This window comes from Chiloscyllium plagiosum, chromosome 3 (genome assembly GCF_004010195.1).
Source record: "Chiloscyllium plagiosum isolate BGI_BamShark_2017 chromosome 3, ASM401019v2, whole genome shotgun sequence".
NCBI lineage: Eukaryota > Metazoa > Chordata > Chondrichthyes > Orectolobiformes > Hemiscylliidae > Chiloscyllium > Chiloscyllium plagiosum.
In genome coordinates this window covers 7,580,749-7,597,725 of record NC_057712.1, presented here as the reverse complement: position 1 = coordinate 7,597,725, position 16,977 = coordinate 7,580,749, and the positions used below count along the sequence as shown (strand labels likewise).

At 41.7% G+C, this 16,977-nt stretch overlaps 1 protein-coding gene across 1 annotated transcript in view; it reads left to right on the top strand.

The window, feature by feature from the left end:
• ldah (lipid droplet associated hydrolase) overlaps positions 1-16,623 on the top strand; it is a 291,233-nt gene extending 274,610 nt beyond the window's left edge. Inside the window, exons 7-8 of the mRNA XM_043676835.1 lie at positions 1,514-1,596; positions 16,205-16,623. Of these exons, the coding sequence (XP_043532770.1) occupies positions 1,514-1,596; positions 16,205-16,399 (278 nt within the window). The 3' untranslated portion in view covers positions 16,400-16,623. The remainder of the gene's footprint in view (positions 1-1,513; positions 1,597-16,204) is intronic.
• Positions 16,624-16,977: the final 354 nt, after the last annotated feature.

The window sequence follows — 16,977 nt, the reverse complement described above, 5'->3', positions numbered from 1 at the left end:
CAGTCCTCACTTTCCCCTGTCCTTATATTCCAGTAGCTGAAAGTAAACATGCAGCTGCAGCAGGTGGTAAAGGAGATGAGTGGTATGTTGACCTTCATAGTGAGAGAATTCAAGTACAGGAGCTGGAATGTCTTGCTGCGGTTGGACAAAGCCTTGGTGAGACCTGACCTGGAGTTTCGGTTTCCTTATCTGAGGAGGATGTTCTGGTCAAGGTGGAAGTATAATGAAGGTTCACCAAACTGAATCCTGGGATGGCAGAATTGACACACGAAGAGAGAGACTGGATCAGTTAGGACAAAATTCCCTGAGAAAAATTGGGTTTGGAATCTCATTGAAACCTGTATAGTTCTCGCAGGATTAAACAGGATAAACACAGCAAGCATGTTTCCGGTGACTGGGGAGTCCCGAACTGGGGTCACACTCGAAGGATACAGAGTCGAATGTTTAGGATTGAGATGAGGAGAAATGTCTGCACCTCAAGTATGGTGAGCCTTTGAAATTCTCTGCTACAGAAAGTGGCTGAGGTCAAAATATTGAATGTTTTCAGAATGGACTTAGATATAGCCTTAGGTCTAAAGAAATCAAAGTGTATGGAAGAAATCAAGAGCCAGGTATTGAGTTGGTTGATCATATTGACTGCAGGATGAATGGCCCACTTCAGATTCTGTTTTCTAAGTTTTTGTTGAAATTAGTTTGAAATAATTTGGCTTAAACTGGCAATGAATTGCAGATTCATGTAAGATCTTGTTTTTGAAATAAAGAAATTTAGACCAGCAGAAATAGACCTGTTTAACTATTATTTTAATGTTTACTGAAGGTAACGTCTGAGTCTCAACTTGTGGTTGGGTAAATTGTCAAGTGAGGTGAGGCATTTGCTGGTTGCCGGAGACATGGAGCGGTTGGTCAGCTTCCTTGTTTCTGAACTGCAAACTCCTAGTGAAAGAACAAAGATGACCTAGAAGTACCATTCCATTTAGAAGCTGTGCCAGTCAACTCACCTCATGGGGAAGTCTATGGCTGCTTGGGAGGACCTCGAGAAGAGAGTAGATAAATAAACCAAATTTGGGTCAGCAGAACAGAAATGTTTAGCCACCCAGATCACAGGGTGCCAGGTTTGATTCCAGATCTGTGCTGAAATAATATGATCTGAACCAAAACAGTTCTTCAGGTGTGACATCGCAATTTCACAGGCCAGCACTAAGAGGAAAGTATGTCTCCAGAAATTTTGGTCTGGTTTTCTTGTTTTAAACATTCATTCAACCCATTTCTATTTAATTTTCCCACCTTTAAAAACTTCTATCATGTCACCATCATCAATGTTCTCACAAAAATAATCACTTTCACTAATTAGGTATTGTCTGCCAAGTGTTCCACAGAAAATTATTTTATCTATCCTGGTATTTAGGATTAAATGTTTTCTGATTGTTTTTACTGTAGAAAGGAAAAGTATGTTGAAGTGTTATGTTTAGTCTTTTGATGACCTGCTTAACTGAGAATTCCTATCTCTTTTTAGCTAATGCCATGTACATGGGAAGCCAGGAAATGATGCACGTTGTACAGAGAGATGATCACACTATAAGACGGTATTTGGACAAGGTATTGTAGTTTCAAGTTTGTGGTCAAAATACTGACAATTTACAATTAGCAATCATTGTTTCAAGTATGGGAAGACAATGTGTTCCAATGCGGGTTATCCAATTGTGGTTGAAACTGCTCCACCCATCAGTAAGTTAAATGAGTTAGCCAGATGTCCCAACTGAAGGAAAACCTCCTCTACTGCACCAATCCAAACGCAACCCACTGCCTTGCCCTCAAATAAGACATTTCCGGCTCTGCATTCTGGAGCAGCGAGCAGAATTCTCATACACACCTCAATCAGCACTGGCAGCCTGCTGCTTTCAGTAGACTGAGGCCTGACCACAATAATAGATTGGACCTTCCAGTGCCACCGTTGGATTGGTAAAAGAGATACCCTACCACCACCTGCCAAATAGCACGCAGTTACCTTGCAACCCTTCAAACGCTGCTGGGATTTGTTATTAACCTCTGCAATGAATCTGGTTTTGTTGACGTGCATCAATTAACATATTGGTCATGAAAGATTCAAAATTAATGGCATCCCTTAAAAGTGCTGCTGTCCATACACAAGATGTAACTATTTATGTTGTGGACCAAAATTGGGGGACCATCCTTTCTTTTCAAATTGAACATATTTGGAATAGATTTCATTTGAAATGAAAGCAGTGTTCTGTTATGGCTTAAAATGTAATAGTAATTCATTGGTATTGATTTAATGTCAACTCATGAACAGTTTGTGTGCTGTCAGAAATTGGTGGATTCACCTTTAGATAACCTGGAAGTTATGCACCAATGTAAAATATTTCTGTAAATACAAACTAAAGCAGCTCATAGGAGGGACACTATTCATCACAGTAATACCTTATGAAATAAGATAAAAGCGAATAAAAACTATAAGAAATAAGAGTCTAAAAGCAAGGATGTGATGCTACACCTCTACAAATCATTGGTCGGAGTATTGAGTTCAGTTCTGGGCACCTTATTTAACGAAGAATGTTAAAGCCCTGGACAGTGCAAAGAAGAATTCCTAGAATGAGACCAGGACTGAGGGATTTTAGATACAAGGAGAGATTAGGGAAGTTGGATTTATTCTTCTTCGAGCAGAAAAGATTAAAAGGTTAACTAATTGAGATGGTCAAAATTAAGACAAGGTAAAGGAGGACATTCTGTTTCCACTAGTTGGTATATCAGTAACTGGAGGTCATAATTTAAGGATTGTCAGCAAGAGAGCAGGGAAAGTGGTGTAGGCAGGTTCCATAGCAGGTTTCAAAAGAGAGCTGGAGATAGATTTGAAAGTGATGAATTTTGAGGGCTAGGGAGAGAGGGCTGGCGAATGGGATTATCTGTGTAAGTCTTTTGAGAGCCAGTACAGACAGAATGGGTCAAATGGCCTCATTTTGTACTGTAAAATTCTATTACTCTAAATGTTCCCACCAAATATAGTTCTCTGTACCTAATGGATTCTGCCCTAATTTAATTTAAGGCACTATTTACACAACTATACCTATGTTTCACTTAAAAGTCACAGAAATTACAGCCATTCAACCCATTCAGCTGGTTACAACTAGAAGCAGCCAATGTTCAAATGCAGCGAGATCTGGATCATATCCAAGTTTAGACTGACAACAGGCAAGTAACATTCACACCACATAAATGCCAGGAAATGGCCATCTCCAATAAATTACGATCTGATCACAGTCCTTGACATTCAGTGGTGTTGCCATCACTGAATCCCCCACTATCAACATCCCAGGGGTTATTGTTGACCAGGAACGCAACTGGACTCAACACATAAACTCTAGTGGTTGCAAGAGTAGGTCAGAGACTAGGAATACTGCAAAGGTAACTCACCTCCTGACTCCCCAAAACCTGTCTACAATCAACAAGTGTGATGGAATACTCTCCACTTGCCTGAATGGGTGCAGCTCCAACAAGACTCAAGAAGCTTGACACCATCCAGGACAAAGCAGCCTATTTAATTGGCACCACATCCAGAAACATTTACTCCCTCCACCAGCAACGTTCAGTCGCAGCAGTGTGTACTATCTCGAAGATGCACTGCAGAACCTCACCAAAAATCCTCAGACAGCACCTCCCAAATACAGAAACACTTCCAACGAGAAGGACAAGGGCAGTAGATATATGGGAACACCACCACCTTCAAGTTCCTCTCCAAGCCACTCACCATCCTGACTTGGAAATATAACACCATTCCTTCACTGTTGTTGGGGCAAAATCCTGGAATTCCCTCCCTAAGGGCATTGTAGGTCAACCTACAGTACACGACTGCAGTGGTTCAGGAAGGCAGCTTACCACCACTTTCTCAAGGGGCAACTACGGACAGGCAGTAAATGCTGGCCAGCCAGCAACACGCATTTGCCACATGTAAATTTTTAAAATGTTGAAGTCATCAGCTTCAGTCCTTTTTTTTTTGCTTTCTCACAACATGCTGCAGTTACAGCTCAGGTACCAGTATTTAATGAAGGTGCTGTGCAAGTGTGCATCATAAACTCATGCTGATCTGCAAGGTCAGCTTTCTACTCAGTCCAGGTGGAGCTTTATCCATCTAATGTCACCAAAGACTAGAATGTACTGTTGGCTGCTCACCATCAAAAACATAGTGCGGTCGATTGTACCGTTATTAAATGTAAATTTTGAAGTATGAAAGTTTGCTTCGTATGACGAATTGAAACTCATATCATATTGGCGGGCATTTAATTCTGTTTTCATAGTGCATAAACTGACTCAGTGCCAGAAACATAGTACTAGATTTAGTCCCTAGCCATGAAATCAGTGGCCAAAGTTTACATGCACCGTAGAATCTGTGAACTTCTAACATAGAGTCATAGAGATGTACAGCATGGAACAGACCCTTCGGTCCAACTCGTCCATGCCGACCAGATATCCCAACCCAATCTAGTCCCACCTACCAGCACCCAGCCCATATCCCTCTAAACCTTTCCGATTCATGTACCCATCCAGATGCCTTTTAAATGTTGCAATTGTACCAGACTCCACCACTTCCTCTGGCAGCTCACTCCATACACATACCACCCTCTGCGTGAAAACATTGCCCCCTCAGTTCTCTTTTATATCTTTCCTCTATCACCCTAAACCTATGCCCTCTAGTTCTGGACTCACTCACTCCAGGGAAAAGACTTTGTCTATTAATCCTATCCATGTCCCTCATGATTTTTTATAAACCTCTATAAGGTCACCCCTCAGCCTCCGTCTGTCAAGGGAAAACAGCCCTAGCCTCTTCAACCACTCCCTATAGCTCAAATCCTCCAAGCCTGGCAACATCCTTGTAAATCTTTTCTGAACCCTTTCAAGTTTCAAAACATCCTTCCGATAGGATGGAGACCAGATTTACACGCAATATTTCAAAAGTAGCCTAACCAACGTCTTGTACAGCTGCAGCATGACGCCCCAACTCCTGTACTCAATATGTTGACATGATTTGTTTGTTCAGCAAATTTGCATTAATAATAATAGAAATTCCACAGACATGTTATTATTGTCCAGAGTTTGTAGTCAGCAACAAAGGAAATCGTGCTTGCTTACTTTTCACTCCAGTGACAGCAGTCCCCAGAATTTTCTCACCAATCAAATGAAGATGTTGCACCATTGTGTACCTGATCCAGCAGAGTGCCTTTTATAAGGGAATCAGTCCTGTAACCAGAGCTGTATACCAACATACAGTTCACTGCACCGTTCAGTAGTTGTGTGTTTGCATGCCTGAGGAAGAAGGGTTAAAGAATGGTCATGAACCAATACATTGAAGATCCTCAATCAATTTTAAGGTGTAAACAGATTAGGCGGTATTCATCAGCATAATGCCATTCTTATTTATTCCACAGTCCACTCCATAGTTCTGAACCCAACTCTTCACTCTCTGATAACACTGAGGGGAATGTCCATTCATTGACCCTACATCCAGCATGATCACCTCACCCTGTCATAGCTATTGTCTCAGGAATCTGTTTTCCCGGTTACTCTAACAATACTCCCAGACCCTATATTATCACACTGTCTTCAAAGTATATGCACACCTTCCTTTTTAGACCCAGCTTGTTCCCCACACACACCCTCATCTTAGTAACTGCCCACTATGCCATTACCAGACAGAGAAACGGCTCCTAATCCAGTGGTGCACTGGTAGATGAACAAGGGAAGTATGTTGAAAAACCTGGCAATGAAATAAGGAAAAAAAATTGAGTCTGAGTTGATGGAATATTTAAGTGAGGTGAGAAAAGAGAGGTGCCAGAGAAATACTTGCTATCAGAGAAAAAAAATTTAAAAGGCAACAAATTGGAGATGAGGACAGTGTTGAGACATTTTGTAAGAGATGTACAAAGATGAAGTATGATAAAGAAATCAATAAGCACACTGAGTGACAGAAAAAATTACAGATGGGAGAAAGAGTTGAGGGTCAGTTACAAGAAGATGATGGCACAAGTTCAGTCTTATTTTTAGCTTGTTGCCACATACAAAAACCATCAGCTAAGTTATTAAAATAAAATCTATTTACAAGACCATAATGATTCAAAACATGAAGGCAAGTACTGAGGTCTTGTGACCAGCTGCCTGTCAGTGTTTCTTTTTGCCAAAAGTGGTTTGAGAGATCTCAAAGCTATAATTCATGAAGTATAATGATTTAGGGGAAAAAGAATCAAATAAACACTCTGGATTTTCTGAAGTTTAGTGGTAACAGCTGGCAGCATACTGCAACTCCAGAGGCACTCTAATCACCTTGCATGATAGATGCAGCTCATTGTATTTCCCAAGAGAGCTTTCCATTACTAATTGCAATTGGCTGTTTTCAAATTGTCTTTCGTCTGGATATAGAATGTTTATCAGCAATATATCTGCACCTACCTTGTTTGATTGCTCCAAAATAAACAGCTGTAATCAGGATAATGAGCTTCCTACTTCTTGTGAAAGTTATATTACAATCGTGTTATTCCTTCTGTCAGTCTAATCTATCAAATGTGAGTCAAGCTGAAGACCTTTCCTAGATATTTGGCTGTATGCCCTGTGATTAGGGCTCAGTTATGTTTCTCTAACAGTTATACTTTAGAATCTATGGGTAGAAATGTCTGGGTTGCAGACTGGAGGGGTGGGGAATGGTGTAAACGGATTGCACCCCCAGGGGACATTGCCGGGGAGCAGATAGACAAGCAGACTGGGGCTCCCATCCCCACCCGTCAGCCAATCAACTCCAATAATCCCGGGAGTGCCAGACCTCCACAATTGATGATGCTGGCAAGAGGCCTAATGGAATACGAGATCCAGGGGGCATTTAGCGGAGAGAGTTTGCGCAAATTAGGAGTGGGGTGAGGGGAGTTGAATTTTGACGTAGGCCTCAAGAGGTTACTGTCTCCTTGGGGCATGACTCTGAGGGGCAAAATACATTCTCAAAAAGCAGCACCCCCTTCCTAACCACCGTTTTAAAACTTGCGCAAATAAAAAGGCCACCGACTGGCCAAGCTGCCATGTTTGGTGTGGGCAGGGTCATATTAGGATCAACTGAATGTTTGAAAAGCTCAGATGTTGGTGCTTGTCCATTCCCTCTGTTATGGGTGTGAGCTTAGAGGATACTGGGAAACATAGAAACAGAGATGATAGGAGCAAGCCATTTGACCCTTCAAGCCTGTTCCCCCATTCAATATGGTCATAGCCCAATACCCTCATCCCGCCCTCTCCCCATATTCCTTAATTCCCCTTGAAGCTATTGAGCAGGGGACCATCCCTATTTTCCATCCCCTCCCATCCCACTGTGGTTAGCACTGCTGCCTCACAGTGTCAGGGACCCAGGTTCGATTCCACCCATGGTTATCTGTGTGGAATTTGCACATTCTCCCTGTGTCTGCGTGGGTTTTCTCTGGGTGCTCTGGTTTCCTCCCACAGTCCAAAGATGTGCAGGTTAGGAGGATTGACCATGGTAAATTGTCCATAGTGTTCAGGGATGTGCAGGCTAGGTGGGTTCGCTATGGCAAATGCAGGGTTATGGGGATAGGGTGGAGGACTGGGTCTGGGCAAGATGCTGTTCAGAGGCTTGATGCAGACTCAATGAGCTGAATCACTTCTGATGTGATGTGATTTTATTTGATTTATTTGCTGTCACATGTACCAGGGTACAATGAAAAGTGCTGTTTTACATGCTTACAGGCAGATCATACTATACAGGAGCATCAGGGTAACAGAACAGAATGCAGGATATTGTTACAACTGTCAGGAAGAGGCAGAGAGAGATCACCATTCACCTTAAAGAGGTCCATTCAAACGTTTCTTGACAGCAGGGAAGAAGCTGTCCTTGAATCTGTTTGTACATGTTTTCAAACTTGTGTATCTTCTGCCCGACGGAAGAGAGTAAAACCGGGCGGGGGGGCTCTTTCATTCTGTCGGTAAGTATGGGTGAAGTCAGTGGATAGAAGGCTGCTTTAAATGGTGACTGGGCTGTGTTCACAACTCTTTATAGTTTCTTGCGGTCTTGGGGAGAGCAGTTGCTTTACCACGCTGTGATACATCCAGATTGGATGCTTTCTGTGGTGAATTATACAAATTTGTAAGAGTCTTTATTGACATACGGCATTTCCTTAGCGTCTTGAGGAAGGAGAGGCATTGTTGTGTTTTCCTACGTGGATGTACCGGTTAAGATTGTTGGTGGTTGTCACCCACAGGCACGTGATGCTCTCAACTAGCTTCACCTGAGCACCATTGCTGCAGACAGGGGCATGTCCTCCACTCCACTTCCTGAAGTGAATGTACTGTCGGGGTTCATGATTCTACATAATATCCAGCTTTATAATCCAAAGAATTGTAGATAATTGACAACAATAGAAATGAGATTTGTTTCTTTAATTTGAATTGATTTTCCTTTTCAAGTTTTACCTTGATCAGAATTGAATTCCCCATCCCACTGTAAGAATCATTATTGAAACAGACAAATTCACCACCAAAATCCCAAGAAAGACCAAGAAAATCATCATTATTTGTTGCATTCAGAGTCAACCAATCAGAGTCCACTTTCCAACCATTAGTGTTAAAGCATTCCCCTGTCATAAACTGATATTCTCACAAATTGTCCAGATGAGTTTTTGTTTTAATTCTTACATGGTTTATGGATATCACTGACAATGCCATCAAGTGCCACTTGTCCCTAATAAGTTTTGAACTGAGTTACCTGCGAGGTCATTTCAGAAGACAGTTCACAGCCAGTAACATTTGTGTGGATCTAGGGTTACATATGGACTGGACCAGGTAAAGATGGCAGATTTCCTTGGTAATAGAGAACTGTGTGAGTAAATAAACTACCTCTGACACCTGTCCTATATCTATCACCCCTCAATTTAAAGCTACATCCTCTCATGCTAGCCATCACCGTCCGAGGAAAAAGGCTCTCACTGTCCACCCTATCTAACCCTCTGATTATCTTATATGTCTCAATTAAGTCACCTCTCAACCTTCTTCTCTCTAAAAAAACAGCCTCAAGTCCCTCACCCTTTCCTCATAAGACCTTCCCTCCATACCAGGCAACATCCTAGTAAATCTCCTCTGAGCTCTTTCCAAAGCTTCCACATCCTTCCTATAATGCGGTGACCAGAACTGTACGCAATGTTGAACAAAGAGACCTTGGAATGCAGGTTCATAGCGCCTTGAAAGTGGAGTCGCAGGTAGATAGGATAGTGAAGAAGGCATTTGGTATGCTTTCATTTATTGGTCAGAGTATTGAGTACAGGAGTTGGGAGGTCATGTTGTGGCTATAAGGACATTGGTTAGACCACTGTTGGAATGTTGTGTGCAATTCTGGTCTCCTTCCTATCGGAAAGATGTTGTGAAATTTGAAAGGGTTCAGAAAAGATTTACAAGGATGTTGCCAGGGTTGGAGGACTTAAGCTATAGGGAGAGGCTGAACAGGCTGGGGCTGTTTTCCCTGGAGCGTCAGAGGCTGAGGCGTGACCTTATAGAGGTTTACAAAATTATAAAGGGCATGAATAGGATAAATAAGCAAAGTATTTTCCTTGGGGTCGGGGAGTCCAGAACGAGAGGGCATAGGTTTAGGGTGAGAGAGGAAAGGCTGGTACAATTGCAACATTTAAGAGGCATTTGGATGGGTATATGAATAGGAAGGGTTTGGAGGGATATGGGCCGGGTGCTGGCAGGTGGGGTTGGGATATCTGGTCGGCATGGATGGGTTGGACCGAAGGGTCTGTTTCCATGCTGTACATCTCTATGACTCTAAGTGCAGAAGCACCAGAGTTTTGTACAGCTGCAGCATGACCTCGTGGCTCCAAAACTCAATCCCTCTACCAATAAAAGCTACCCCACAGTAAGCCTTCTTAACAACCCCATCAACCTGGGTGGCAACTTTCAAGAATCAATGTACATGGACACCAAGATCTCTCTGCTCATTTGTTCTACAAAAAATCTTACCAATAGCCAGTACTCTTTATTCCTTTTGCTCCTTCCAAAGTGAATCACCTCACACTTTTCTGCATTAAACTCCATTTGCCATCTCTCAGCCCAGCTCTGCAGCTTATCTATGTCCCTCTGTAATCTGCAACATCCTTCAGCACTATCTACAACTCTACCGACCTTAGTATCATCCACAAATCTGGTGACCCATTCTTCTGTACTCTCTTCTAGGTCTTTTTTAAAAATAACAAACAGCAGTGACCCCAAAACTGATCTTTGCGGTACACCACTAGTAACTGAACTCCAGGATGAACATTTTCCATCAACCACCACTCTCTGTCTTCTTTCAGCTAGCCAATGTTTGATCCAAACCGCTAAATCACCCTCAATCCCATGCCTCCGTATTTTATGCAATAGCCTACCATTTGGAACCTTATCAAACACCTTACTGAAATCCATATACACCACATCAATGGCTTTACCCTCAGCCACCTGTTTGGTCACCATCTCAAAGAACTCAATAAGGTTAACACAAAACCGTGTTGACTATTCCTAATCAACTTATTCCCCTCTAGATGATTATAAATCCTATCACTTGTAACCTTTTCTAAAAACCGAAGTAAGCCTCACTGGTCTATAATTATCAGGGTTGTCTCTACTTCCCTTCTTGAACAAGGGGACAATATTTACTATCCTTCAGTCTGGACCCGATACGTTAACTCTGATTTCTCTCCACCAAAGCTACCAGACCTGTTGAGCTTTACCAGCAATTTCTATTTTTGTTTCTGATTTCCAGCACCCGCAGTTCTTTGAGTTTTTAATTAGATTAGATTACCTATGGTGTGGAAACAGGCCCTTCGGTCCAACCAGTCCACACTGACCCTCTGAAGAGTAACCCACCCAGACCCATTTCGCTCTGACTAATGCACCTAACACTATGGGCAATTTAGCATGGCCAATTCATCTGACCTGCACATCTTTGTGATTGTGGGAGGAAACCAGAGCACCCGGAGGAAACCCACACTGACACAGGGAGAATGTGCAAACTCCACACAGACAGTCGCCCGAGGCTGGAATCAAACCTGACTCCGGAATCGAACCCGAGACCCTGGTGCTGTGAGGCAGCAGTGCTAACCACTGAGCCACCACTCTCTTCATTTTCATATACGTGTAGTATCTCTTACTGGAAGTTTTATGTTTCTTGCCTGTTTGCCCTCAGTAATCTGTATTGTGTCCTTTTTTTTTTGCTATCTCCTGGTTTTTAAATGATTTCCAATCTTCTGAATTGATCGTTGCCAATTTGTATGTTTTTTCTTTTAAATCGATCCCATCCTTAACTTCCTTAGATGGGTCATCCATCTCATAGTTAATGCAATTTATCTCCAGTAAGATATCCAAAGTATTTCCTTAGATATTTCCCACTGCTTATTGTAAGCTTACCTATTTCCACACTCCACTTTAGACAAATCTTTCTTCATAAACTTATAATTGGCTGTATATCAGTTCAGGAAACTAGTTTCAGCCTCATGTTTTTCACTCCCCTAACTGAATATGAAATTCATCATGTTTTCATCACCCTTCCCTTGAGGATGCTTTAAGAATCATTAATCATTTATTAATCAATCTAATTATACACTACCAAATACAAAACAGCCTGTTCCCTGGTAACATCTGCAACGTATTCTTCAAAGAAATTATCCAAAATGCTCTCTGTGAGCTCATCCTCAAAATGGGCAGCATGGTGGATGGGTGGCACGGTGGCTTAGTGGTTAGCACTGCTTACAGCACCAGGGTCCCAGGTTCAATTCCAGTCTCGGGTGGCTGCCTGTGTGGAGTTTGCACGCTTTCCCTGTGTCTGCGTGGGTTTGCTCTGGGTGCTCCTGTTTCCTCCCACAATCCAAAAACGTGCAAGTCAGGTGAATTGGTCATGCTAAATTGCCCATAGCGTTAGGTGCATTAGTCAGAGGGAGATGGGGTCTGGGTGGGTTACTCTTCGGAGGGTCGGTGTGGGCCGAAGGGCCTGTTTCCACACTGTGGGAAATCTAATCTAAAAAAAATCCATTACTACTTTGTGGATGGCACAGTGGTTAGCACTGCTGCCTCACAACGCCAGAGACCCGGGTTCAATTCCCGCCTCAGGCGACTGACTGTGTGGAGTTTGCACATTCTCCCCGTGTCTGCGTGGGTTTCCTCCGGGTGCTCCAGTTTCCTCCCACAGTCCAAAGATGTGCAGGTTAGGTGAATTAGCCATGCTAAATTGCCCGTAGTGTTAGGTGAAGGAGTAAATGTAGGGGACTGGGTCTGGGTGGGTTGCGCTTCGGCGAGTCGGTGTGGACTTGTTGGGCCGAAGGGCCTGTTTCCACATTGTAAGTAATCTAATTTCTTTTGCCAATTTGATTTCTCTAATGTATGTTTTAAGATTCAAGTTGTCCACCTTTATTGCATTACCATTTTAGCAAGCTCCTATTATGTACTAATTTATGCTCTATCCAACAGTTTGATTTCAGTAACCAACCTTGTGAAGTTATCAGTAGTAACTTATTTGCTTTTCGTTCTAATCTTCACCTGAATTGGTTCTTCATCTTGATTTCCCAAGCCAAGATTATTTTTCTCACCCTTTCTTATCAAAGCCTCTCCAGCTCGTGTTCCTTTGTGCTTGTCTTTTTAAAATGCCAAGTATCCCTGAATATTCAAATTTCAGATTTGGTTTTATGTCTGTATCATACCTAATTATTTGTATTCATGGCATCTATAGTTCATCTATCTTGTCATAAATGAAGCATTCTTTCAAATATGCTATCTTTAATTTTGACTTTTTTTTACAATGTTTCCCTATTCTGATCTTATTAATTAGCTATCCAGAATAGAATCCCTTCAGTGTGGAAACAGGCCATTTGGCCCAACAAATCCACACCAATCCACCCAGACCCATTCCCCTACCCTATTGGTCTGGCTTTACCTCTGATTAATGCATCTAATCTACACATCCCTGAACACTATGGGCAATTTATCATGGCTAATTCACCCACCCTGCACTTCTTTGGATTGTGGAAGGAAAACAGAGCACCTGGAGGAAACCCATGCAGACACTGGGAGAATGTGCAAATTTCACACAGACAGTCAACCGAGGCTGGAATTGAACCCATGTTCCTGGCACTGTGAGGTAACAGTGCTAACCACTGAACCACTATGCCACCGAATTTATAACTTTATAGATTTCCCCTTACCTGAACTTCAATGTATAATTTAGTTTATATAACTATGGCTGTAGAAGAATTTTAATGCACCAGCACTCTGGTTGCAGTGTGATTTGGGTGAAAGCTCTCCCAACAGTGTTGCTGCATTTCCAAGTACCAGTGTACATGATTTGAAAACCATTTATTGCAGCCCAGTCTGTGAGCCATCTATGAATCTCTGATGGTATTGAATGTATGACAATTGTTCATGGTTCATTTATGAACCAGCAATAATTATTGTAGTGATTGTAATGAGGTCAGCCAGATGGACCTCATAGAATATGAGTTCCCTGATTGGAGCTGTGAATTTGGTCCAATCAGAGAGCCCTGACTGACAGATAAGAATTGGAGTGTCAGTCATCCTGTTCACTCTGAGAGCTGGCCCTGATGGAGCTGGATCAGTGTCAAGGTCCTCCATGTGCAAATAAAGGGTTAAATGGGTGACAGGATACCAACCTCTGTGAAGTTTTTTCAATTTTCTTTGTAGCCTTTAATTTGCCTCCTGGGTCTCATATTCCTCAGGCGAACATCTTAGTTACTTCTACCGATGTCCTTGATACCTACATAAACCACGATAACTGGATCTTGCAGTGGTTCTTCTCCAAGCCTGAAGACTTGTTCTTAGCCCTGATACCTGGCAAGGAAAAATGCAACCATGTGGACTCTCACATAGCTGCAGAGAACAGTATCTATCCCGTAACCATGCTGTTCCCCACAACTAGTCCTTTCCTTTTTTTACTCCCCAGTTTAAATGGCTTCCTGCACCAAGGTAATATGTTTGGTTTGTCCATCATCCCTTGAATCCCTGGTCTTGTACACACAGGCTGAAAATGTGTTGCTGGAAAAGCGCAGCAGGTCAGGCAGCATCCAAGGAGCAGGAGAATCGACGTTTCAGGCATGAGCTCTTCTTCAGGAATGATGAAGGGCTTGCATTCTTGCATTCCTGAAGAAGGGCTCATGCCTGAAACGTCGATCCTCCTGCTCCTTGGATGCTGCCTGACCTGCTGCGCTTTTCCAGCAACACATTTCAGCTCTGATCTCCAGCATCTGCAGTCCTCACTTTCTCCTTGTACACACAGGCGACAAGATCCTTTCTCTGTTGGTCATTGCAAAGACTGAGCCTCCTCCTTTGCTTTGCTACCTCCTGGATATCCCCAAATCTTTCTCACTTAGGCTCTCCTTTAGTCCCTTAACCTGGGCTAAATCTGAAGGCCTTAATTTCTTGGGTATAACTGCCTCCTGGAATAAAGTAATCACATAACTTTAACCCTTACTGATGAATCATAGCTTCTGAAGCTTGGATTCACACTCCACCCTGAGTTAAAGTTTCCCGATCTGCAAACACTAACTGCAGGTATGGGTTTTGGGGATCGCACTAATGTCAACCAGCTGCCAAATGCTGCAGCTACAGCACTTCACCTGCACTGTCAATGTTATTGTTTTGTATTTAACTAATTGGGGTTTAAGTTGGAAATATCACTCAATTTTCTGTTTATAGTTTTCAATTGAGATAATAGCCTTGGCGAAATAATTAGATTTAGTCATATGCTTTAGGTCTTTACTGTAATTTAGTCCACATCCTAAATTCAGCTATTGTTCCAGTTTATGTGCATAGGTTCAAGAAGGCATCCATGATCACCTTTCCCAGGGTCATTAGGGATGGGTAGTAATTGTTGGCTTAATCAGAAATGCACACGTCCCTGCATATTTTTAAAAATCAAGCAGTACCCCATACTCACCTCATTATATTCCCATTATGCCAAATCCTGGCACAAATTGCATTCACTGTTCTTTGGTATTGCTCTTATCAACTCAGTTCCAATTTTACTTATCCTGATTTGAAATTTCTACATTATTAGCTCATAGTTTAAGTCAGTGCCCTTACTTACAGAGAATAGAGAAATACCAGCTAAACGTTTTTCTGCTTTCTTTCCGATATTAAGTTTAAATGGATGAGCATTTTGGATTCCAAGAATGTCCTAGATTTGTCTAAAAATAATATCATTGCTAAGATATCATAAGTACAAGCCGTGCCTAGTGATGTATTCTCACAATATTTTAAACAGTATCTTGTTCATATACCGAGTAATCAGGACATGCTGTGACCTCTGAACTTTGGACACTTGTTTCTATGACAGCTGCAATAAATATTGGTTAATTTCTTCCCAGCAATACCATAGTGCATTGTCTTAATACTGTAATGAAAAATCGAGCCATATCACATAACAATTTATGTGTAAATTTACTTTGATTATTCTTGAATGTACTCATTGAATCTGTCCCATCAATGAAAAACCAAACTTCTTGTAAAAAAGGAACTTTTCTCCAATAGCTTGCCTATATTCTTGCCTAATTACAGCTTTCAACTTGTACTTTTCTGTTAATTATGATCCTCTGAGTTATGTACAGCAGACTCTAGTAAATCTTCCACAAAACCTTTTGCAGGGATCTTTTGACATTTTCCAAATGGAATTTCCTAAACCAAACTACTGAATGTTGATTTCAGTTCAGAGGACTTTCCAATCCAATTTCAAATAAAGTATGTTGTAAATCATTCTTTTCATCTTAATTTTCTCTACAATTACAGATGTGAAGTTTCCAGTAATTTCATGTGTAATGAATGTATAAAACTACATTTGTAACCTTTATTAAAGCCAACACAGTAAAATAATTTGCAGATCGTTAGTGTAGAATTGAAAAAACTTATGTGCCAAATGTACTAAATTAAATATAGAGATTTAATTTCTTTAGAAATTGAGCTTGGGAAAATCTGGATTTCAAAGTACAGTAGTTTACTTGTTTCTCCTAATGTCATCAGATTAAACATCGCATAGTCTTCCATTAATGGTTGGAACATCTTGCCCTAAAATGCTTTCAAACTAGCTCAGTTCTGAATTAAATTCCATGTAACAAGTAGCTGTATTTGGGAATCAAAACTTTCCTGATGAACTGCAATTGTGTCTCCATTTTAGCTTATCTTTTACTATGGATATAATGATCACTGGTGTCCAATCACATATTATGAAGATATGAAGAAAAGCTTTCCTGAAGGAACCATTCATCTCTGCCAAAAAGGAATTCGCCATGCCTTTGTTTTGGATGCAAATTTAGAGATGGCTCAAATGCTAACAGACTGGTTATGTACGGATATAGCAAAGTTGTTATAAAGCCTTAGCATATGTATCATATAAAATGTAAGAGCTTTTTGAATAATATATGTTGCATTAATATACTCTTGTATGTCTGTTATGTTTTTAAAATTGAACAAAAATAAACTACATTTTATAAACATCTTGTAGGTGGGGGATATCCAATCTCTCTACACCTCCATCCGCCATGACCAGGGCCTCCAAGCCCTCTGTTTTTTCCTCTCCCGACATCCCCAACAGTTTCCTTCCACCGACACTCTCATTCGTTTGGTCGAACTGGTCCTCACCCTAAACAATTTCTCCTTCGAATCCTCCCACTTCCTCCAGACCAAAGGGGTAGCCATGGACACACATATGGGCCCCAGCTATGCCTGTCTCTTTGTTGGCTACGTAGAGCAGTTGATCTTCCGTAATTACACCGGCACCACTCCCCACCTCTTCCTCCGCTACATTGATGACTGCATTGGCACCACCTTGTGCTCCCGCGAGGAGGTTGAGCAATTCATCAACTTCACCAACACATTCCACCCTGACCTTAAATTTACCTGGACCATCTCTGACACCTCCCTCCCCCTCCTGGACCTCTCCATCTCCAT